This window comes from Grus americana, chromosome 10 (assembly GCF_028858705.1).
Source record: "Grus americana isolate bGruAme1 chromosome 10, bGruAme1.mat, whole genome shotgun sequence".
Taxonomy (NCBI): Eukaryota; Metazoa; Chordata; class Aves; order Gruiformes; family Gruidae; genus Grus; species Grus americana.
This window is the reverse complement of record NC_072861.1, coordinates 4,042,752-4,067,290: the sequence shown is the minus strand read 5'-3', so window position 1 is coordinate 4,067,290 and position 24,539 is coordinate 4,042,752. Positions and strand designations below refer to the sequence as shown.

Here is a 24,539-nt window from a genome sequence, read left to right as displayed (position 1 = left end):
TTTATAGGGAGGATATACAGAGATTTATTTAATCAGGTTTACTATTTACAGTTGAGATCACTTTCACATACTACTTTGCTACTCTACATGGCTACATTGTTTCCAAACTTTTTTTTTTTTTTTAAGATCTACGGTCTAACAGTTCACTCAACACATAAAACCGCTCTTCATAGAAAAATGAAATATTTCATTATAGAACAGTAGTGCATACATTATACTCCTGAAAAGCCAGCTTGTATTTTAAACCACTAATGTTTGAAAGATTTGATCTCTGAAGGTCAAAACTGCAGTCACATGATCCTAAAATTTTAGTTAGTCTTTTCTTTACAATTTTTATATATATAAAGTGTACTGGACTTCACTTAAAAGTGTTTTTTTTAAAAAGTAACACTGGTGAGGGGCAAGATTAAAGTATTTTTTCTCAAATTAAATACAGCTGGCTTCCTTCGTACAACTTTGGCCAGAAAAGTTCCATGTAGTGAAGGTTTAAGACATCCTGTCTCTATATGCAAGAATCAGCCAGTTAATGCTTAGAGGTAATCTAACAAAGTAGGCACACATCCTTTGACTTTCATAATATCAACCAAATTACACTTAACTTGCAAATGGTTCTGAAATTAGAAAGTTTACTAGTATACTAAAACATTTAGATACATGAATAGCTGGCGAAAACAGTGAAAGTCACAGGTAATTATATGGGTGTGTGTAAAGCTGAGCTGTTTTGCCCATCACCAGTGTACAGTACAGCTGTCCTCATCTGTGAAAGGTGTGCTTAGACTAAGCTTAGGGCAAGAAAGCTATCGCAGTAGACCCGGCCCATTCACCTTCCACGTAAGTGAGATAAGATTGAGCTGCGTGTTTGCATTCTCTTCTAGGCATAGGTTCCGCCAGTGATGAGAAGTTCGTAGGCAGGATCCCGACTCCTCCTACATAGTACTATACAGGCACACAACATGCCCAGAAGCTATGGAGAAAAAAAGAAAACAAGCTGAGTACAAAGAAGGAACTTCAAGAGATTTAACCTCAGCACAGAAATTGTCAACATGCTTCGCAAGACTGAAATTATCCATAAAGTAAATGGCAACAAATGCATTGTTCTTGAAGAAGCTTCACTTCCTGCTGCAAAAAGCAAGGGCCAGGAACTCCAGCCTTATTCTCTTGCAAGATTGTCTTGGACATCTTTAACAAAAGGGTTTTTTTGGTCAGGCAGTTATATTCTGCCTCAATAATTCAAATGGAAGAAATAACTCTTTTTTATGAAAAGTACAGATTTTTAGATACTGTATCTGGTATGAAAAATCAAAGTGAAATTCAAATGCATTAGCCTCTAATTGCTATGATGAGAAAGAGCAACACTTCAGAGTTTTATGAACCTACTTCACCACTGAAATCTTTCGAATGCTCAATCTCTGTTAATATGTCATATTAGAAAGCTTAAGTCCAGTGTGAATTACTCATTTTTAGACATTTTCCTGCTGTTAAAATTCACAGTACCATGACTGTGCTGGCAAGTTTGCCAGGAATTTAGGGTATGATCTCCCAGTATACATTTACAAGACTTAAATCAGATGAATGTAATCAAGGATGTAAGGCATAATATTTTATAGAAGTTGCATGTTTATTGAAGGTAGAGTAAGACTGTACCTACAAAAAAAATGAGGTACAGTATTGTGTTCTATGGCCTACAGAAATTGGCAATAGCTTCTAGTAAAGTAAGAGATTGTATTGACTTGGCCATATGCATAGATGTTTGTTCACAGATGCAAATATTTCAAGAGGGTCCTGTCATAGCTCCAGATTATAAAGCAGTACCCAGAAGGTAAATAAGTTTCTGAAAAAACCCCAAAAACCTCACCCCAAAAAAACCCTTCAACAGAAAGCAAACAAGAATGAAACGAGCGAGCAGACAAAGTGTAAAGCTTCTTCATTGATACAGCAAAAACCCAGTGAAAACACAGCTCTGTGATAGGAGAGCTATTCACTTTTTAAATAAAGTCTGATGTAAACATCACATATGTAACAAGTTTTAGAACTAAATGATGGTCCATGCAACATAGTACTTAAGCATGCTGAAAGACCGAAGAGAGAATATTTTAAAAATTCTAAGTCTAAACAAGCACTGATTAAAAAGATACATGATGAAATTCTAATATGAGCTTTTAATTCCCTGGAAAGGAACAAGCTATAAAGATTAATAATATTCTTGGTCTAGAGTGCATTATCTGCTTTGGATCCATAGCAGAAACCAGCTCGGGTTCAAAAAAGCATAGGGAGAGTGACCTAGAGTACGGCACTTCAGCCTGTTGGTAAAGACAGCACCTTTCTTCACTTTCCATCAGTACGTGGGTGGTTCCAGTTCACAGACGCATGTTATCAAAGAATCTTAGAACAGTTTGGGTTGGAAGGTACCTTTTAAAGGCCATCTAGTTCAACCCTCCTGCAATGAGCAGGGACATCTTCATCTAGATCAGGTTGCTCAGTTTGTTTTATTCATGTCAGAGTAAGGAAAACACCAGTTACAGAAGAGAATGACTCTTCATGGACACAGACTTTCTAAGTGAGGAGGGAATATTCAGAATTAAAAAAAAAACAACTTAAGTTAGACTCAGGAGATGGAGAGTTTATGGTAGTTGTCAGTGGCTACAGAATGCTGAAGATGGCTTGTGGCCTGCAAGTACATCTTTTTCCCCTGTTCAAAACAAGGATAAAATGAAGAATGTGCTACAGAAAAACACCTCCTTTAATCATTTGCTATAATTAATTCTAATCATGTATTTCAAATAAAGTAGTTCCATCACATTTACAGTTATTCACACAAAGATAATACTGGTAAATGACTCAAGACATTCAATTTATATAGAGTTGTATAAAATATGAAACAATCAGGTGCTGTAATAACTACTCATGTAATCGACTTCTGAGTTAATAGTTAAATCATTTATATCCTTTAGGAGGCCAGTGAGCATTTTCTTAGAATCCACTGTAAACACAGAAATAAATGCTGTATTTCAACTTTCTCTACAGGAATTATTTAGCATGTCTTTTTTAAAAATATGCTACCACCTCTAAAGCTTTTTCTAAGGCATTTGATTCTGTTTCTCTTCAGTTGCTACTTAACATTGTGAACAAAAATATTTTAGAAGTCTGTGTTGAAGAAGGATCCATGCATCCCTCTCCAACTTTCAGAAAAGTTTAGACAGATCTCCCACTGTCGGAAGGTTTATTTTGGGTTTTTTTGTGTGGTTTGTTGTTTGGGTTTGTACCTGTGTGTGTTCTGTTTTGTGGGGGGGGTGTGGGTTTTTTTTTTTTTTTCAGTTTGCCTGCTAGCAGCAGCTATATTCAATTTGCTTTCATGAAACCTCTTTTGCACAAAAAAGCGGTTCACTAGCTGTGTGTATACATATGCCAAGCTCAGTACCTTGTAAGTGACTGCTAACTACAAAAGCTATCTTTAATGAACTCTGCAGCTAATCGAGCAGTACTTCTACTGCACTGCAATGCCTTTGCTCCCTTCAGTTTGCCTCCTATTTTTTACTAGTTCTGTGCTGTCACTGTGGTTGAGACCAGGGAATTATTGCACACTAGAAGATTCCCACGGTAACTGAAACATGAACATACCAAAATTTACTTCTATGCAGAAAAGACTAAAGTTTCCACAAATTCCCAGCCTTGCAAAAATTCTCCTCTTCTCAGTCTTTTCATTTTAAATAAAGTACTGAAGGCTAAATTTGTTGAATGTAACCTGTTAGAGGTAATGAACTTTGAACAGTCTTAGTGCATAACATAAAAAAAAAAATCAATCAGTTCAAAGTGGACTCTATGCTGTGCGTTTAGGAAAGGTAGTAAAATTCACCAAAAGCTAAGAAAAACATAATTACTCCCCCAAGTTTACAGGACATGACCTACGCTACAGGCCACTTGCTGAAGTTTACATTCTTACCTCAATTTCAATTAGCCCACAGACTATTTTGCTGAGAATCAGACTAAGTACATACTTAAATTCTGTAATACAAATTAAGATGTCACAACTTACGTCTTAAGTTGCAGGAGAAAAACAATAGAACAGTTTGAATACTTTTTACTATCAACTTGACTCAAACTAACATCTTTTTAAAATGTGAATTTACAACCATTTGAACTGTGGAGCAAAGATACAAAAATATGACCTCTGATACAACTTCAGTGTGATTAACAGTGAATATTACAGAGAAGTTTCAAGGGTATTCCCAACACTCTGTATTCTATATTTATCTTTATTCATTTTCTAAACAGGTGTCACATAGCTTGTTTTAACTTTAAGCCAAGTAAGATTTCAAAATGCTATACTGCAGCAGTAGCAAAGAAACTTCTCTGATGTTCTTGTGCTCTTGACAAACTGTTTATACAATAGGTACTTTCTGCCAGTAGCTTGATTAGTGACACGTGGAGACAAATCAAAGAGCACCCACTGCAGAAGAGATACAACTAACATGCTTGCCTAGAATTGATGAGCCAGGAGTAACACAAGGATGCAAACAGCCACATTTCAATTGCAAGCATGTATCAGAAATTCCAGCGCAATCCCAGAGAGGATTATGACTGTGCTGCTTTTTGGAGCAGACCTGTTAATCAACCTGCAAACTCCAAAACTAGGAATAATCCCTCCTCTTGGGATTCAGCTCACCCAGCCTCATAACATATATTTTTTTCCCATATAAAAAAAATCTGCCACAGTAACCGCAGTTGTGGTAAATATCCTCACTTACATTACAGAAATATATTTCAGTGTTCAAGCTGACTAAATATTGCTTTAACAGTTAAAGCTTTAAGAATGGCAATTAAAAAAATACCTTCCTTCAGAAGACTGAGCACACGTCTCACCAAATTTAAAGTTCCACAGCTGAAGTAATCTGGTTCTAGACAGTTCAACAATGTTACTGTATACAGCATTACCGGTATCTTTGTAGCAGTGAAACAGAAGTTTAACCACGTTTTCACAAAACTGTTTGCAAATAGATTATTTACCTTCAAACATACAATCCAGCTCAAAAGCTCTTTTTGAAAACAGAAGTGCCTAAGCCACCTGACTCAACAAGTACAATGTTTTCTGAATTCAAATGCTATTAAGGGCACAACTTTGAAAAGAGTTGTCAAGTCAGTTGGAATTCAGCATATGTACTACATTTCTCAGAGGCTGTAACATTGGCGCAGTCTGAAAATAACGTGATTAATGTACTCAGCCTGTCAAACTGACGAGCATTCAAAACTCCAATGTTACAGATACATTTAAAGACAGTCCTACTCTTTCTTTTAAAAAAATCCAAATAAATACTGAGATACACATTAGTCTATTTCCTCGGTGACTTTTTTATGACCAGGTTAACTGTAACAATTGAGGTTCATGGAGGAGACAGCCTATGATCAGCTTTAAGTATGCAGGGTCTCCAGTTTAGAACCTCTTTTTTTAAAGTTCAGAAATCAAGAAATCTTCAAGACACAACGCAAAGCTATGTAGAGAAAGAGCAGAGTATGCTATCTAAAACCCTAGGGTATTTCCTGGCTGGTCCTGACATTATTTGTATGCCATGAAGCATAGTTCACGTGATGTACCTCTAAAATGGCATGAAGTTAGGAGCTATCTGGTTTGAAGCTGGAAATTAAACTATGCAAATTCTGCAAGTGTTAAATGCCATCAGAGCACATTCATGATACATAACACTTAAATAATTAGTTTTCAAGAAATATTTACTGTTTAGATTCTAGCCGATTACTGCATGTAACATTGCCCGTTCAGCTACCTTCAAATCTAACAGAATATACATTCGCATAGCAGTAGTTTTGAGACCACGCGTGGTTGAGAAGGTCTGTGTTAAAGTGTTTAGATCCTTTTGACCAATATTTATTTATCCCCCAAATCAAGCGGGGAGTAAATGTGTCATCATGCTGTAAATACCTGTAATAACCTGGAGAGCAGTTCAGAATTTCATTTGAGAAAAAGTTTACAGCTGAAGAATATTCTGTTACCTGAATAGCAGCAAATGCTAGTGCTGCCCAGATGACATACATCATGATCTCTTGAAGCTTCTTTACGACCAGAGCCTCACACCCCTGAAACAAATAGACTTCTTACATATCCATCTGGCAACCACATTTAGACACACACCAAAAAACCCCAACAGCAAACAGGGCAGAAAGATAATCCAACCACTAAGAGAGCCATTACTTAGTACATCACAGATGAAAAAAAGGGGAGAGGGGTTTTTCCTCCCCACCTCTAAAAACCATGTTTATTTCCCGTTAAAGCAAATACAGCCAAAACTTCATGCTCCCACTGAAAAGAATATTAAACAATTGTCAGCAAAAGCACATGGCTACCTAAGCTCATACTTCAGCTGTCTTACCTCAGAGTAAAGGTCCATTGGGCGGGTCAAACTGCCAGTACAATTGCTGAGGGCTGCTTTGCAACAGCTAAGCGGCACACTGTTGTTTTTAGTTTGTTTGAACCAGACAGTATTCTCCCAGTCTGAATAGTTATGGATCCCACAGCAGCGCAACTGAAAAAATCATACGGGTAAAGAGCACATGTGTTTATCAGTCAAGAAGTGGGATAAGACAGCAATTCTAATTGCAGTATCAAGAACGCAAGCATATTAAGATTATGTTCTATTGCAGAAAAAACCGTAAGTACTAAATATTTGAATCCAAACACTGATTCAGATAGCCAATTACACAAAATGCACCTCCCTGTCAACAATGTCATATTTCTACTAATTTTAACTGGGTTAAGCTATTTATTGACCAATCAGCTGTTTCCTAGATTTGTCAGAATGGAGGAAGACATGCTACACAAGTAGCAGAGCAACACAGCATCTCTGTTTTACGGACAGAAAGGACTGAAGAGTTCCCATGTGCCTCGCCATCTCACCTGCCTTTGTACATAGTCAATAGCACGACTGGCTGCATCAGGATTTGTCCCATTGTACCCATTGTATACTTTTCGAATGCTGTGATCAACTTCATCCTCCACCTGTGAAGTATCAGGAAAGCATCTGCATCAGCACACCAACAGAAATAGTACAGGTATAGGTAAAATTATTTCACCTCTAATTATAGCAATACAGGAAACCAAGGTAACTACTTATCACCTGAAATCAGCATACTTTGGTGGTATAGCTTCTTAAAATTCTAATGATGTTTGCAAAGATGTTGCTAGCTTGCAGCTGATGAACAAGAAAAAAAACACCAAGCAGCTATCTTCCCTAAGATTTTAGACAGAGCAGCTTTGCTATGTGTATCAGGAAGGAAACTGCTTTTATCATGACACTGCAGCAGAGATTCCATGAAGTTAAGGGCTCTCCATAAGAGCATGCATTCACCTTTCCACTTCCTCATGCTCCTTCAAAGTTCCAAACCAAAACCAGTATAACCATCTGGGCTAACTTGCTCCCTGTGGGACCACAAGGATATAAGTAAGTCACACCACTTGCTCTCCCCATTCTGACTGAAGCACAGGTAACTTCACAAAGATGAGGTCTTTATTGGCTGACTACCCTATCTTACAGTGACTGAGCTCTCTGTTCAGTCCCAGTCCCCCCCCCCCCCTTCCCGAGAAGTGTTGATGGCAATACACTGTACTTAGCAACAGCTACTGGAATAGCTCCTAAAGCTACTGCAGATGAGTCAAGCTGCTAAAGATGCTGTCGAATACCTGCGTTAGAAATGAATGCCACCCAAAAATCATCACTTGTCCCCCCCAAAAAAGTCTTACAATGCCCATTTAGGACAAAATCTTACTAGAACCTTTTAAGTAATATGCTTCACTATAAACTGTTACTTAAATGCACAGAAAGTTTGGTGTAGCTAAACATTTGTACAATAGTAAGATTAGCTCTGAATCGATTTTTTTCTATTGCATTCAACAGGAATTATGTGCAAGGAACGTAATCTCAGGGCTCAGCATTAACTAAGCACGCAAATTCTTTAGATTTGCAAGTCACAGTAGGAAGGTCTTGCCAACACATCATTCCCTTAAATGCTTTAATGGAAGAATTTTCTGCAGCAATAGCACAAGATTCATTCCCCCCACCCAAGAATGCTGGTTACCTTTACAGGTAAATCTGTGTCAAGATAGATATGAATAAAAGTCAATTTAACCTGCATAGGCAACTCGTTTCAGACTAGCTTAAAACCATTTGTTTGATGATTTAACTAATGTGATTTAAAACTCCGATTCATATAACAAAACAGCTGTTCAATTTGTCATATAGGTTTTAAAACAATTTATTTCAGTACTTGCTTGTATATCATTTGGCTTATTGTTCAATTAGGGCAACATTATGCCTGAAAGCCATGCAAATTACATACAATGCAAACAGAAGTCACTAATTCTAGCTAACTGGCAGGTTTTATGAAAAATGGAGTGAACAACTCCACCCGGGGAAAAAAGCCAGTAAGTCCTCAGCCAAGTGACAGCTTGCTTAATCCCTACTGCCATTTACAAAAAGCCTCACTTTTACCAATAAGGACCAAACCTAGCAGATTCTACAGCAGGTCAGTCTATTGCAGTTGACCTAAGCATGCTTCACATTGTTCTGAAGGAGTAGGAGTCTCAATCGGATCCTCACACGCAGGTTTACAGAGGTACATTGGAAAATAAAGCGATTTTAAGATCCGTCATTGTATCTTAATTTAAAAGGACACAATGCTACTTTTCAGACAACATTATACTCAGTCTCACTTGGTACCAACAGTTTTGATGAATAACTGCCATAACTTCAGCCTTTCCTCTTGTTTGTAAAGTTTAGCATTAACTGTACAAACTTCTAAACAAAAGTAATTCTAATGATTGGAGTGCCTTTTTAAAAAAAAAAAAAACCAAAACAAAGAACCACAACCAAACACTCAACAAAAATCCCACCGATCTATACATGCCAAGTCAGCACATAGAAGCTTTGTTAATTTTGTTCTGTTTTTTCTTCTGTGAAAGCACAGAGCTGCCTTACTTATCCTGACAAAAATAATCAGAAATCTAAGCAGATTTTACCTCCCAGTTCACTGGTAATAAAATTATTTCTGACACTCCTGTTGCACCTGAAAACAATAAAGATGCGAAGTACTGCAGACTAGTAGAAACTTGCCATTTTTACTAACAAAACCTGTCTGTCCTTTCAAAAGGCTTAAGATTTAGTTTCCAAATACTGACTCCCACAAATGGCTTAACATAAGACTGCCACCAAAAAAGAGACTACCTTCCCTTTCCCCCCGCCAAGCTCTGACCCTACAGTTACCTACAGCTGCGAAACTGTATGGCAGCAAGACAAAAAATGAGACAACAGGAACACAGCTGGCACCAAGCCAATTTTCAAGCGTGTAATTTCAGATGGACTAGGGAAGAAAGATCTATGCATCTGCTTTTATCTGCTTTGAATGCTGTTAACTGGAAAAGAGCAAGCCGCTTGTTTAAGCAAGAACACAGATCAGATCCACAGTAATTCCTGAGTAACTATACTGTAATACGCTACATCTCTGCAAGTATTGGAGCAGAAGGCAATCATTCAAGTTAACATGTAAAAACTCAACGTTTCCCGTTCTTCAGGAATTGTACTGCTCTCCTCAGTTACTTTCACTACAAACTTCAGAGTCCCAAATGATCTTCTCAGTGCACTGCCAAGATACCAGAAATCAGATGTAGACCACGAGAAAAATAGATCCTGAATTTAAGCATCGCTGATAGAGCGCTTCTGTTGAAGCGACCTATTCTAACTGTTAAGCCAGATTTATAATGCATAATTCAAGGTCCCCTCCTTAGCTGCTTACTCAAGACAGCCTTCCTTTGTAAACCAAGCAAAAACTCTAGATTTTGACTTAATGGTTGTCCCACCATTTCTTCCAGGATAGCAGGAGAAAGCAAGGAGAGACTACTGAACTAGTAAGACCTGCATTGTTTATATAAACACAGAAGGCCAAAGAAAGGTAAACAGTGTTGTAGTTCAGCTTGCTATTAAGGTATCACTGGAGTGCCCTATATTGCGATCACACTACATCACAGCTAAAAAATGCCTTTTTTGCTAATTTTTTGGCAAAATTTAGATGTAGATGTAACAAAAGCCAGTGAAACTATGCAAGTTAGAAATATCATTTCTTCCGGCTACACTGTAGTATCTCTAATACCATGTGGTATATTTCCACCACATATTATGCTAGTAGAAACACAATTTCATTTTTCTGGTCCTGTTTCTTAACTTCTCCCACTGCTTGTTTAATGGAAGTCATAATTTCTTTAGCTATAACCCTTGTCAACAACCTGCATAAAGCTAGACAGTATACATTAACACATTCAATCTATTTGATTTTATTATTATGCAGTGTTAGTCTGTATACCAAAACACAGGACAACATTTAAGTTAGTGCATATCAAAACAACATGCCCTATGTTCAAATATTGTGCAACCTAAATCATTCACAAAGTCAAAGCATAAATAAATTAGAAGACCGCCTGAAAAATGGAAAGGTATCAATTAGCATGACTCCCCTCTTCTGTTTGACTGTTATGATCTATTCCAGCTAGTTTTTTGCTTATGAGAAAACTTTCTGCTTTACTTTAAAGTACATTAACGTTCTAAATTTTAAGATATCAATATCTCCAATTAACCCACTTAAGAGCTGTGGTTTTATTCCCTTAACAAATACCCATTAACAGTTCTACAAAAATCAAATACAGTAAAGACTATTTTGATCACAGTTCACAAAACATTTACTGAAATTGAAAAGTTATTACCTTTGCTCTGTATATGTATCCAAGAACCACCACCACAACTTCAGTGATAAAAACCAAGAGCAGGATGATCACAAACTGTAAAATACAAACAAAATACAAATAGTTTTACCCATTTACTTTCTGAAAGTCTCCATGTAGATTTTGCTTTTAAGTACTTTTTCAGTTTGATTTAACAGATAACTTAAAGCAGGCAATTAAGTTCATCGACTGAGCCCAGAATTAACTTCATTCAAGAAACTTTAGTGTTCATAGCTTCACCAAGTAATAAGCAGCTACCCAGCCAGGCAGTGCTGATCAGTAGGACCGAAATCATCATTACTGGAGTGCTTTAATCAAGTATTTCTTTCAATCTTCTTTCTGTTAGATAAATAGGGATGTCACATCAAAGAAGCTGCCCAGACTGTTACTAAGAGTGGTAGATGGACTAAGGGAATGTTTCTTCAGATTAAGCCCTGTAACAACTGACACACAGCAAGCTATGCATTTGTCTTGCTATATTTACAAGCACGTTTAAAATAAATCAAAAATCTACACGGTATCCAACAAAAAACTCCCCAAAATCCCATGGGGACTGTTTAAATGCTGGCCTCTCTTCTCTCCCACCTAGTTCTAAAGCTGAAATTAGAGTCAAAATGCTTGGAAACACATAACAAAACACTGCAAACAACGTGTCCAAATTAAGCCATACATAAAAGTATTTAGGCATCATAATAACCCTCAGTTAACCTTGATGCAAGATACATAAACCAAGAAGGGTCCTGGCTCACCTTTCTCAGTCCAATTTCAGCTTTTCACCGAGAAAAGATAAAAGTGAGATTTCAAAGACTATTGTGACTTCATGATATGGTTTTACATCTTTTAATGACATGACCACAGTTCTAACAAAAGGTAAAACCGAGGAGCCTGCTGCTGCGAGAACTGGCTAGTTTACCACCACTATTCAAAACAGAAAATTGAAATAACATGTTCATAACGAACTACAAGGGGAAAGCATTTAAGGCCATAAAATGAGATTAGAACAAACTTAAAATATTTTAGAAGTCTATTAAAAGGGAAGGTGGCCAAATATACAACAAGCAAACACCATCATATAAAAACTCTGCAACTTACCGTAGCAAGTCCACAGCGACTTTCTCGAATTGTGGCACAGCACCCAATAAGTCCAATAATAAAGAGAAGTGTTCCCACAGCTATGATGATAACTGCTGGAATTAGTGTGTAGACATCTTCAAAGAAGTGATCATAGTCATCATATGTGATGAACACATAGGCTCCCACGTAGCACAGTATGCCTGCTGCTGCCTACAATAGACACAGTAACCGTGGTAAGCTTCTTTGAACACCAAACCCTCCTTTCAGCAAGACTACTTTGCAACAATTATTTTATCAAACACCATAAAGCAGTCCTCCTCAGAATTTTTTTTTTTTAATTTAGACATCTTTGCTAGGTTATAGCATATGTTTATTAGAAACATCTCAGAGGCTAGCCAGTAGTTTTCAAACTACATTTAAGCTATGCAGATTTCGTTTTCACTACACTATGAGAGTCTTCTAAAGGCACTTAGTCAAGAAGTGAGGGTAACAACCATGCTGTGAACACCAAAATCTTGCTCCCTGTTCTCAAATACTTACTTCCCATGCTGTGAACTACACACTTTCTCCATAGTTTAACATTCACAAACTGTCTTACACTTTTGAGAACAGGATTCTAGCCCATGCAAGCAGCAAGTTATTTGCTGTTCAACAGCTTTTCAGAAAACAATGGCATATAAAAGAACTGCCTACATTTACCTACTACTTATTCTTCCATTTTGCTGATTACTACCTATGATTTAATGTTAGAATAGATACACACACTGCATACTCCAACCTCTGCTAGGGAAAGATGAACTGCTAGAAACAACAGCCTTTCTGAAGCATTCACCGCACTGGAAAAATCTGATTCTAATAACAAAGTGGGTAGGAACAAATATAAAACACCAATTACTAAAAGGCAGAACCACATATCTACAGACACATACTACAGAACTTCCCAGTTTTTAGAAGAGATGTTCTCAGAAAGATCATTGTACAAAATGGTCTTTATTAAACAAATAAATCACTTAAAGTTACTGCAAATAAGACCTGTAGGATGGATCTGCTATTACACAAATTTAAAACATTAAGACAAAGCACTTACATCCACCTGATATGACCTTACCTCCCTTACAGTTACAGGGATCGCAACACATCAATACCTTCATTAACTTTAAGCTGAGAAGACAGTGAAGGACAGACAGCTGTTGCTTGAGGAGCCAGCTAACACACATTTATTTCAAAATAAAAGGGCCTTATCAATATTTGATTTACGAATGTCTTTAATAACTGTCTTTGCACTTGCTGCAGAATGAAAGAGTCCTGCTATATATTAAAACGAAGCATTTATATAAAATTGATTTTCAATGATGGACAATATAATTGGAATATTTCATGATACACTTTTCCAGTGTCCCAATACAAGGCTAAGCTAAAACAATCCATTCTGAAGATGCAACAACTAAGCTATGATCTGGGGCATTTCATTTGGCTGTAAAGGGTAGTGTCCCCATTACAATCCAACCCATACCCCGGACACAGGAGTTCACTCAACTCGGATATTACACACTCCAGCTCCGATCTGAGGAAGACCACTGCAGGCTGCCTCCAGCCCTCCTTCCCCACTCAGCGGCCTTGTAACTACCCCTACCCCGCACTGCAAAGAGGAGGGCCGACAGACATGCATACAGCTAGTTCCAGTAGCCTTAATACCACAAGATTGGGTCATGCTATTGTAGAATCAAAGAATCAATTAATAATTCAGGCCAGGAGACCATTTAGTCAAAATTCCTGCTCAAAGCAGGGTCAACAATGACTTCAGACCAGGTTGCTCAAGGCTTTGTCCAAAGTCTTGAAAATCTAAGGAGGGCGATTCCACAGCCTCCCTGGGCAACCTGTTCAGTGTGGCACAGAACAAGACAAGCCATAAGACGACTGTTACCTAGTATTTCAGCACTGTTTGCTACTATGTACCAGAAGTACTGGAATATTACCACAACTATTTCCTATAAAACAATACTGCATAAAGACTGCTAGAATAAGTCCATTTGGAATGCATATCGCCTGCAGCACTTTGTTATAGAAACACTGTGTGAAAGAAAAAGGTATTAAGAGCCAACTCAAAAGTACCATCAATTCTGCATGGATTTGAGCAATATATTTCACCTCTCTGCCTCTCTTACTGCAGTGAAGATAAGCATGTACTCCACAGGAATCTTAAAAGCATCCAGGAGGCTTGCGTTCATCCAATAAAATGGGCTATGTAGACATAGCAGTAGTGAAACTGGAAATTCAGTAAGAGTCAAAGACCAACAGCAAGACATCTTCTCCAGACAAGACAATCTGAAGAGAACAAGCTATTACAAAATCACCCCTTTGCACAAAAGATGTTGAAATGCTAATCCAACTATACAAATCCTGCCACATTAGGTACAACATCGCAAAATGCAGACGTGCAATTTCTGTACACAAAGCAAAGATTCAAAGTAGTGTCACTGAACAATGGAATTCCATTAACTGTTGCCTAGCAATGAAGCATGTGAATGACAGGACAGTGATGTAATCTCCCATTTCTAAGAACTAAAATGCTTGTTAGAAATATGGTATACTGCAAGGTGGCAGATGAATAACACAGCTGTGGCTGGCATCAGGCACTGAAAACATACCAAAACTGAAATCAGAACCATTTGTGAACCCCTTTGTCCTTCTCTGTTGTGTGAAATTTAAGTGGCTTCCTTCTTTTCTAAGAAAAATCTAGTTCACAAACTGCATGAGCCATATATTTAAAGAATACATTTGAAATAAAAGAACTTTAACCTTTAAAAAACTGTCTACAGGTGTTAACTTTCCTTCTCTACTTCAAAAAGCATATGCATTTAAGAAACTTATGCTAGACAAGATGAGTCTGACAAGTATAGAGATTAAATATTGTCTCAGAAACTAAGAAAAGTCATACTCTGTGCTTGTTATAAAAATTAATTATTTTGTAATGACTATTGGAATAGCAGATTTTTCTTTAGGCATCTCAGATTAAAGCAGCCTGGTCTCAAGACTTCACTAAATCCTTTCCACACGTGGTCCTATGGTGACTAATCAGCTATGACAGCATTTGGCCTTAGGTTTTGCTTCTAAAGAAGGTTGTGGAATTGATATTCCTGTGGAATAAACTACAGAATTTTGGGAACAGCAGTGTGCATTCCTATGTCTAAAATCTTGCACTAGAATAATGAGGAAGTTGAAGACATTGATTGCCTTTACTTGATGAGGTGACCATACCCTTAAAAATTACTGCTATCTCTTCCTCAGAATTGCTTCAACAAGTAATCCTTTTTTTGGGGGGGGGTGGGGGGGGTGTGAAGGGGGAAAGGAGGGAAGTCCTGAAAGCAAAGGTGCCTATGAAGGTTAAAACTCCTTTCCTGTGTATCACAGTTTATTTCTATTTTTGAACAGGTACAATACCTAGTCTATCACAGAACAATGAGAACAGCATCACCATCCAGTCAGTTCACAGGAAAACAAGTTTCAAATGCCTCCCCTTTTCCTTTCACATCACGACCATGAGATGCTTAGTGTTCTCTTCAGCCTGCTCTAAACCAGCATTTTAGCTGGGATTAGGAAAGCACTTTTGAAGCAATCCTTTTTGCTCATCTTCTGATGTTTTTCACTTATTACCTTCTGGTCCGCATCCCTGAATAGTCTTAGGAGCATATAACAGGACCCACTTTGGATGAAACTAAACCAGAAGATGAATACATTTACTGTGCTAACTGCTAACAGGTGTTCAGTCAATGGGACCAGACTAGCCCGAGGTCTTTCTTTCCTCCCTACAACTCAGTAGTTTCAGCATCTGGTCCTCAGCACAACTGGGTTTTGTTCCACCTCCACTGTACGACGTTATATGTTAATGTAAATAAAGCATAAATGCCGTGACAGCAGATAAAGACAAAGACTTAGTTTTACCTGTACAAAGTATACAATCTACATTGAGCAGTGCTGCACCAGTTAAACACACATTTATTACCTGTTGCAGCCTAAGAATAAAGTTGAACATGTGCTTCTTAAAAGAAAAAAACCCCACAAAACAAAACCCCAAAACAGTATCATTCATTCAAATCATTTGCTTCTCAAATACAGAATCATCTAGAGAAACTGAAATGCGTATCACAAGGAGAGACACAAGGATAATCACAAAAAAAAAGAGTGTGAATCATAAAAAAATCCAAATCTCAATGCTTATTATCTGGCAGAGTAAACAGTAAATCTACAGAAGTTCGAACCTGCTCAAGTCAAAGACATTTGAATAAAAGACTACCTCATTTACAATCATACATTTCCTATCATTGATCAGAAACCAAATATATGAACTGTGCACAGTTCAAATAGGTCTTTGATAAACAGGGTTTGAAGGAAGAATTCTTGAACTTAATCTGCTCAAGGCTCTGAATAGAGATGGCAGCAGCTCCTGAATCTGTGCCAGGTCACATGCGTGCTCCAGGGAGATAACTGGTTATTCAGCATTCACACATCCTTTTAGAGTTGTTTGCATCTAACTTGCAGCACTGAACCTGAAGTGGCATACTCTTATTTTAGGATTAATTAACCTTTAAAAAGACTGCCAAGACAAGTACAGTCAATGAAGACAGTTTGTTGCAAAAGGCTTGAACAATTAGATGTCCTTCTCATCAGAGGAAAATACATAGACCTCATAGTTCAGAAAAAGCTTGATAGTATTGCTTTGGCATGGGCCTCTAAGCAGTTATTAGATGTGGAAAAAGTATGCAAAGAATTGAAGGGAAAACTGGAAGATCTAATAACACAATGATACATGCAACGATAATCACAAAGCATTATATGAAAACATATTTAAAATTTGGAGTTCTCAGTGAGTAAGCTTCCTCCCCATCTTTGGGCTAGTATAATACAGCCTCTTAAGCCCACGCCTATTCCACAAAGTCAGCTTCCACCTTTCACAGGCACTGAGGTACACAAGGCTACACACTAAATGCACCTTGAAACAGTTCAGGATTTGGGTTTTGTTGTTGTTGTGGGTGGGTTCCCCCCGCCCCCGCCAAGTAGGCTACAAACACACACCAAGAATTGTTTTCACATTTTCAGTAATGCTCACAAACTGCAGCAGTCTGAAAGCTAGACTTTTGGCTAGCTAAGGTGATTGGCAAGTAAGATATTTAAACTACTTGTTCTGTTGATCATTTACTTATTGACCACGGGCACTGCAATTCCATTTACAAACTAATGCTTCCTTATACTACTCTACTAATTTTGCTCCCAAACTGAACTGATGAAAACTTGTCCAAAGATTTTATATCTTTACAAAGCATTATCCTTCACTTTACCTTTGCTTTTTACCTTGCTATTGAATTTTCTTCACTTTGGGACCACAATAGAACCCATAAAAGAGAGCTTTTGAATTTTTTGGTGTACTCTTTCAATTAACAAGGCCAAAGAATAGTGTTTGTCCCTTTAGAATCTGCATTTGATTTACTGTTTTAGTAAAAAAAAAAAACCCACATACTCTCTGAACAAGAAAATGAAGGTAGCAAAGTACTCTGTTAGGAGAAATCACTGACACCTGATGTCCAATGAGGTAGGAGAACTATTTCACCTTTTTGGGTAAGGACACCTACTTATAAATTCCTACTACTGACATTGCTGATTAGTAAATTTTGCTAGTGACACAGAAACTGGTCTAAACCCAATTAGTACTCATTCCACTTCTAAAACATCTTTCAAAACTAGGATTGTAAAATATGATATATTCAGATAGACCATCTGCATAGTTTTTGATAAAAGCAGGGGAAAAAAAAAAAAAAAGAAGAAAACTTCCACACTAACAGTCTTCACCTTTTCTGCCCAGATCCTGTCCTAGGACCACCTTCCCAATCCAGGTACTGCTTTCCTTATGTTAAGCTTCAGTGTATCTTTGTTCTCACTGCCTTTCTAAGTCTGATGCAAACATCCTTTCTAAAAACAAACAAACAAACAAACATACCCTCCAGGAGAGATTTTTGAGCATCTACAGTTATATCAGTTTAATTCTTCGTAACAGTTACTTTTCTCAATGCCAAAACTTTTCTCAAAACCAAAACCTGAACATTTCCTACCCATAAGTAGGGACACTGGTGTTGCGCTTTGCCACCTAGTTTTTGGGCTTCATGGAACAGTACCTTAAAAAGCGTTTTTTCACACTACTACTCCATTATTTGTCTTCTACTGTATTTCTCTGACATTTTCAGTTCTCTCCAACACTAGAATATTCATAGCCTGATTACCGCCAGAAAAGAGAAAGAGTTTTTCTGATCTGCTTTAAGTTTTTTCAGCTTTCTGTCCTTCAAAATCTAGTTCTTCAGTTTTAACTTCAGATACCCTCTAGGATATCTCTGCTATTTCTCTGTTACATTCTTTTCAGCACTTCGCTACTTCCTATCTCCCTCTCCACACCTCTCCAAACCAAAAACCACACCCATACTTGACATTATTTTCTCTACTTGCTTAAGTTGGTGTCCATCCACCTTAGAACCCAATGGTTTCCTAACACTCTTCTACTTTGTCCTCATCAATAACAATTTCACTGTAACACTGAGCTATATCTGTCTTACAAAATCCTCTGGGAGAAGAAAACTATCAATTCCATCCAACTTTGTAAGGTAGTTCGAAATATTCTAAAGACTTGCAAAACGAAGCCTTGTACAAAATTCAAGTAAGCCAGACTGCTTTGCCTATACTAGCTAAATTCAATTCTGTAACAGTATGCATAAAACCTTCAAATACAAATGCTTTTGCAGCTAAAGCTAAAGGCTGAGCTAGCCTGCTTTTGCTTTTGGCATTACATTTTAAGTATCACTACTTGCAAGAGGCAGTGCATCAGCAAGTTGTTTTGGGGGTTTTGTTTAAAATAGAAGAGATGTTAACAATATAGCCATTCTTTTACACCTGTTTAGTCACTGGGTTGTAACTTGACCCGGTGCTTCACTGTTTCAGATTCCTTGCCCTGCTCAAGAACAATGATGATTATTACTCCATGCTACGAAGTTTTGCCAGATAAAAGGCTAGTTCAAATTCCACGTACTACTCAAAGATATCACATTTAGCTTTACAAGTTGTTTTTGCTTGTTAGGTATGAGCTCTGCTTTTAAGCAGATGCAAAAAATCCTAAAAGGGAAGACTTGAAATTAATCCTGTAAAGAAACATAAATGATACTACCTCATTACTTAAAAGCGAATCGAAGCCTTACCAAAAAAAATCAGGGCCCAGCCCATGTTTGTTACCTGAAAATTCACATCCAAATATTCTAAGGGGGGGGGGGGGGGGGGGGGGGGGGGGGGGGGAAAATCACTCAGAGAGGACACGACACTTCCAGAGTTTTAAATCCTAATTTTTGATACAAAATTAATTTCTTTAATGCACAGGATTTCAAACTGTTACAGTCCTGCAAATACACTCACTTCACTACCATTGCAGCAGAAGCACAAAACATTCAACTTTCACATCCAGAAGTGATGGCCCTTAGGACAAAAAAGGATGCAGTCAAGTAATCCCTGATAGGTAGCCTTTGGGATCATCTTGCAATTATAGCCTTTGATCACCAAAAAACTCTCAAGCAACTTCTTCATTACCCCAGCTTCTAAAGTCTAGATCAGAAACAATTCTCAAGCTCACTGTAAAACAGAAAAATTACTTGGCTTATTCCTACACGTAAGAGGAAGTGAGCTGTACTTTTGTACTTTGTCTTTCTACTGCTAAATTCCAATGGATTTTCCTTTTCTAACAGAAACCCAAAACACACTACATGCACATTGATAGCTACAGCTCCTTTTAAGCACAGATACTTCCTCTAAAATAATACCACATAATTTCTAATACTATGGTTACTGTACTGTGACGAACATGCATAAGTTTTAAGGTGAGCACAGAAACGTAGAAAGCATTCTTCTTGTACAGAACTGAAGCCCTAAGATTTCTCTAAACAATCATACCAAAGAACGGTTTGGAATAGCTTGGTCAAATGAACCGTAAAATTAATCATTTCAAGTCAGTTAAATAATTGCATGAGCAACTTAGAAAGTTAGTTCACAACCACTGAGTTGAAAGTATGGCAGAAGCAGAGTTCATGCATTTTCTCAAGGAGCAGGACACAGAGGTGAAGAACAAACCTCAAAGCAAGCAGAGGGTACAGAGGGTATTAGGTACTGTTTTCGCAGAGTGGGCTGTCAAAGCACGTATATTCTTTGGGAAGATAAAATAGACAGACTCCCTTTTCTGAAGCAGGACTACAAGCAAGTCTCAATATTATCCATTTATCCTATACCCTAAACATAAGCCTGAAAACACTTCCCTAGCATTTTTGTCTTCATCTCATTTCTTCAAACTGCTTTCAAGTGAATTATGCAAGTTGCCCGATGAAGCCTTAAATTAAGAGTCCACAAAATAAACACATCTGACAATAGTCTTTAGATATTTGTTCCAGATAAATTTATTTCTTCCTTTTTCAAATCAATGCAGACTTGTACTTTAACAAAACCACGCTATTCTCAAATACTTTATGATAACCTTATTTGTAATTGGTCATATTCAACATTTCATCATAAAGATGTCAAAAAATATTTCTGATTATCAGCTACTATTTTGACTTTAAGACTACAGTTTAATGTTTTCCTGTCATACCAGTCATTCTAATCTTTCCCCGCTGAAAAAACCCCCAAACCAAACACAATGTCCTAAATCCTCAGACAGATCAATGTTGTGATTTCCACTCCACCAAAAATATTTATAAGAATAGATGTACTAAAGTTTCATTATGTCTAAAAAGTACAAGTACTGTCTTTCACATCACAATTCCTTCCTATGCAATACCTTTCCTTAAAGAAAAGTACTTACCATCATCTAAATGAAAATGAGTTCACTAGTTGTCCAAGTAGATCTTGTGCAAACTTGAGACAAGATAAAGGTCAACTGAAGATAAATTGCAAAGGAAAAGCAGTCCTTATCTCCTCCAAAACTAATTCATAACAGAAAACTCCACTAAAACATATTAATCTAATCCATATTCCTCAGATTTTTTTTTTTAAGGAGGGCAAATTTTAACAAATGTTTATGAAAGATCTATATCATGCTATTCCTGATGGCTACTACTCAGGATGCTGTTTTCCTGCAGTACTTCGTTTTCAAGGCAATACATGTGTCTACAGTAGATGTATTCTATGCTTGACACCCCTGCAAATACAACTCAGCTAAACTGTCAAAGTACCATACAAAAACTTGGAAAGGTGTGTAAAACCCATCCAGCTTTCTATAAGATAAACTAGCGCCTGTCCTGCTGTGAAAGGAAGATAGTTTCTGCAGCGCATGTTCTTAAAAAAAAAAATCCAGTACTAATCACTAACATGTAGGAAGGTACAGTTAATGTAAGAATTTAACAGGATGTGAAAAAAGTTTTCACTAGACCACACATAAACAAGATGACTTCTTTTATAGTGTCAACTAGAAAATTTAGTAAGTAGCACAACACTTTTCAAAAGGAGATGATCTCGTGGAATCACTGGCAAACTGAGTGGAGTTTGGGTTATTAGAGTCAACAGTCATAGATGATGAATGGGTATGGTTATGACCTGTCAGCAAGCCTGATCTGCCTTTTTCAGAAGGCTTGAAAAATTTTTTTAAAAAGAAATTACATCCTAGACTACAGAGCATAACGAAAACATCTCTGCTTTTTCTTCAGCAGCAGAAGCGATAATTTTCTGAACATCCCACGTTCATAAGACAGCTATCAAAGTACTCTGAAGTTTCACATCCTCCCACAAATGAGACCCATGGTTGGAGGGGGAGTGGGAGGGAAGTTGTAATTCACTTTGATCAGCTACTCTTGCAGAACTTTAGATGGCAAACTATGGAGAAGTAACTTGCTATTACATGAAGATGATGATTATCATAATACATAAGATTTATATATGATACCCTATACACACACATTAAATTTATAAAAGCACTTGAAGGAGGTTTTATAGTTACTTGACCAATTACAGGCAGTTATCTAATGTCAAGTTTCAGTGGAAATCTGGATAATCTAATTTATCAAAACTGGACCTCTGTATCAATGACGAGCAAAAGATTTCTGTAACAGCACAGAAGCAATTACATTGTCAACTGGATGGGTACCAAATGTTAACATACACAATCAGCTCAGTCAACAAACAACATATGCTAGATCAAGAGTTAGAATTCTTCTTTCTCTTTTGCCATTTCAAAACGAAGCATGTACTACTTTTGATTAAAGTATGCAGTTTCCTATTTTTAGGCTATAGCTTGCTAAAAAGAAGAAAAGCATTGATTTTTGTAATTCTCACTTTTAGAAAACTTGCTTCATTCTACATGCAGCTGATGAGCTGTAAGGTTGATCCAGCACAAGCAACCCAGTTATCTATCTGCCAAAGACCTATCAGCACAAGTTCACTTCTTAGGCTGGAGAGGGTTTACAGAATACAGGATTAGTGACATTTTAATTTGATCTGAAGCACATCCTATCTAAATACAATCTGTCCATTTAAAATTGTTTGTATCAAAAAAGTAATTAAGCTTTGTAAAGCGCTAGATTCAGCATTACACAAACTTTGTACCCACCGCTGTCTCAGCTGCATAATTGCAAACTTCGAGATGTACTTAAATAACTAAATGCAGCAAATAACAAACAACACCTTTCAAATATATAAAATACAAAACCTACCAGTAAGCTTTCGCAGTGGGGTAGAAATTGCATACAGAATTTGTGTTCATTTATTCAAAACAGAGCCTAATTTTTATCAGCAACTAAAGAAAAACCTACTTCAAGATGCCATCAAGAATGCAACTCACAACATGTACAGTCAAAAACTTTTAAGTATGACGTAGCACCTATTAAATAGCTTTTTTAATACCATTTGCAACTATGCATGTAACAAAAAGCCACACCCAATAAAACAGACTCCAAACAGCTGTACTAAAGGGTTGATGTAACTACCTCATATTTCAAAAATAAAGAATGGAGCCTATACACCTCAGTGAAAATTAGACTCCTAATATGCACCACTTAAAATCAAATATGCCTCACATTTACTGCTCGTCTCTCTGAATAACTGTATACACAAATGCTGGTGAGACTGCACAGATAAGCATTTTCCCTGACCACGATTCATTTTTAGGTGCCCATGAGAGACATTCCTTTGTAAAAATTTAGACAAGAACATTTATCCTGTAACACTTGCTAGATTTCCTATGGCTTTCAATATTAAATGATGTAGCTATATATAGCTACATTTTTATGCTCTAATATCTTGTTACCCACTATTACTTTTTCAAAGCTGAAATCTCTGAACAGCTGGGACAACAGATCTTCTGTTCCTGGAGCTGCGATTAGAGGATAAGAAATGTGGTGCTAAATGTAGAAAAGGAATTCTTACAAATTTACAGAATATTCTTTAATTTTATTTATTTACAGTTATGTTGTTCTGACAAGCCAATTATTACAGTGAACATAATGCCAGGCTACAGCCTGTATATCCATCCTGGGAAAGGACAATTACAGCAACCTACTGTTCCACCAAGCCGAGTAAGCTTTTGTCTTACTGTCAGCACAGCTATAGTTGTGGCAGGTTTAAGTGATGCAGAAATACTACAATGCAACTGTGGTTACTGGAAGAAGCGAAACATAACATTTGCTTTTGGACTATTAAGTTATACATATATCCTAATTTTGTGTTAAAATACGAGGAAGAAAACAGTGCTCCATACCTACCACTAAGTATTTGGGACAGACATCCTTAACGCAGAAGGCCAAAACCTAGATGGCCATAAGAGCTCTACAAAAATTAAGTCAGCAAAGACCTGAAAACCTCAATAATGCAGCTCAAACTGTATTCAATTACACAAGCGTCTCTACCTCAAGATCGCTAATGCTCATTAAACCTTTATTGTCGGGCTACTGGGACAACAGATCCAGCTTCATCCATCTCCCAACTTCGGGGGGCTGGACTAGGAGGGAAGGGGCTGCGCCCACCGCTAAAACACGGGTCCCCGCCAAAGGGCACAAGACGCATGTTAAACAGAAAACGTTTAAATACAAACTGAACCGGCGAGGCGGTGCGGGTGGGGGGCTCCCGGCTGCTGCCGTGAGGGAAGACCGGACAGCGGCGAGGCGGCCCGGGCCCGCAACGCCCTCAGGGCCGGGCCTCACGCCACGGCCTGCTCGGGCCCTCCCCTTCCCGCACGGCTGAGGGAGCGGCAGCCCCGCACCTGGAGACCCCGACCCTTCCCAGCCGCCCCAGGGCTCACCCAGAAGATAAGGTTAAGGAAGACGAGGACGGTTTTGGAAGAGGTGATGCCGCACTGCCCCATCGCGCCTGCCGCCCCTCAGCCTCCGGCCGCACCGCTCCTCGCCGCTCCGCTCCCCTCCGCTCCGCCACCGGCTCCGCCCCACGTGACCCAGACGAGCCGAAGCGGCGGCGCGGGGAGCCTAAGATGGCGGCCGTTCGCGTCACGTGGCGGGAGGGGGCGGAGGAACCTAAGATGGCGAACCGCTCCCTCTTAAAGCAACCGCCGCTTGGCGCGCGCGTGCGGCGCTGAGGGACGGCTGCGAAGCGGCGCGTGCGGTGCTGAGGGGCGGCTGCGAAGCCGCGCACGCTTTGACGGTTCTCCAGCCTGGTCGTCAGCTCAGCCTGT

At 38.2% G+C, this 24,539-nt stretch overlaps 1 protein-coding gene across 1 annotated transcript; it reads right to left on the bottom strand.

The window, feature by feature from the left end:
* Positions 1-24,348, bottom strand: TSPAN3 (tetraspanin 3). The gene is made up of 7 exons (XM_054836955.1): positions 24,153-24,348; positions 11,867-12,058; positions 10,757-10,831; positions 6,905-7,006; positions 6,381-6,533; positions 6,004-6,087; positions 1-964 (listed from the first exon to the last, which is right to left on the bottom strand). The coding sequence occupies exons 1-7, from the start codon at positions 24,213-24,215 to the stop codon at positions 872-874; spliced, it is 762 nt and encodes a 253-aa protein (XP_054692930.1). The 5' UTR covers positions 24,216-24,348; the 3' UTR covers positions 1-871.
* Between the last annotated feature and the right edge of the window lie 191 nt (positions 24,349-24,539).

Bases quoted from the DNA above. Each gene is read 5' to 3' on its own strand.
- TSPAN3 (XM_054836955.1), bottom strand. From the start codon at position 24,215: ATGGGGCAGTGCGGCATCACCTCTTCCAAAACCGTCCTCGTCTTCCTT. The intron at 12,059-24,152 runs GTGAGCCCTGGG...TGTCTATTGTAG, and splicing joins TCCTTAACCTTATCTTCTGG to GCAGCAGCAGGCATACTGTG. The intron at 7,007-10,756 runs GTAATAACTTTT...GATACTTCACAG, and splicing joins GATACATATACAGAGCAAAG to GTGGAGGATGAAGTTGATCA.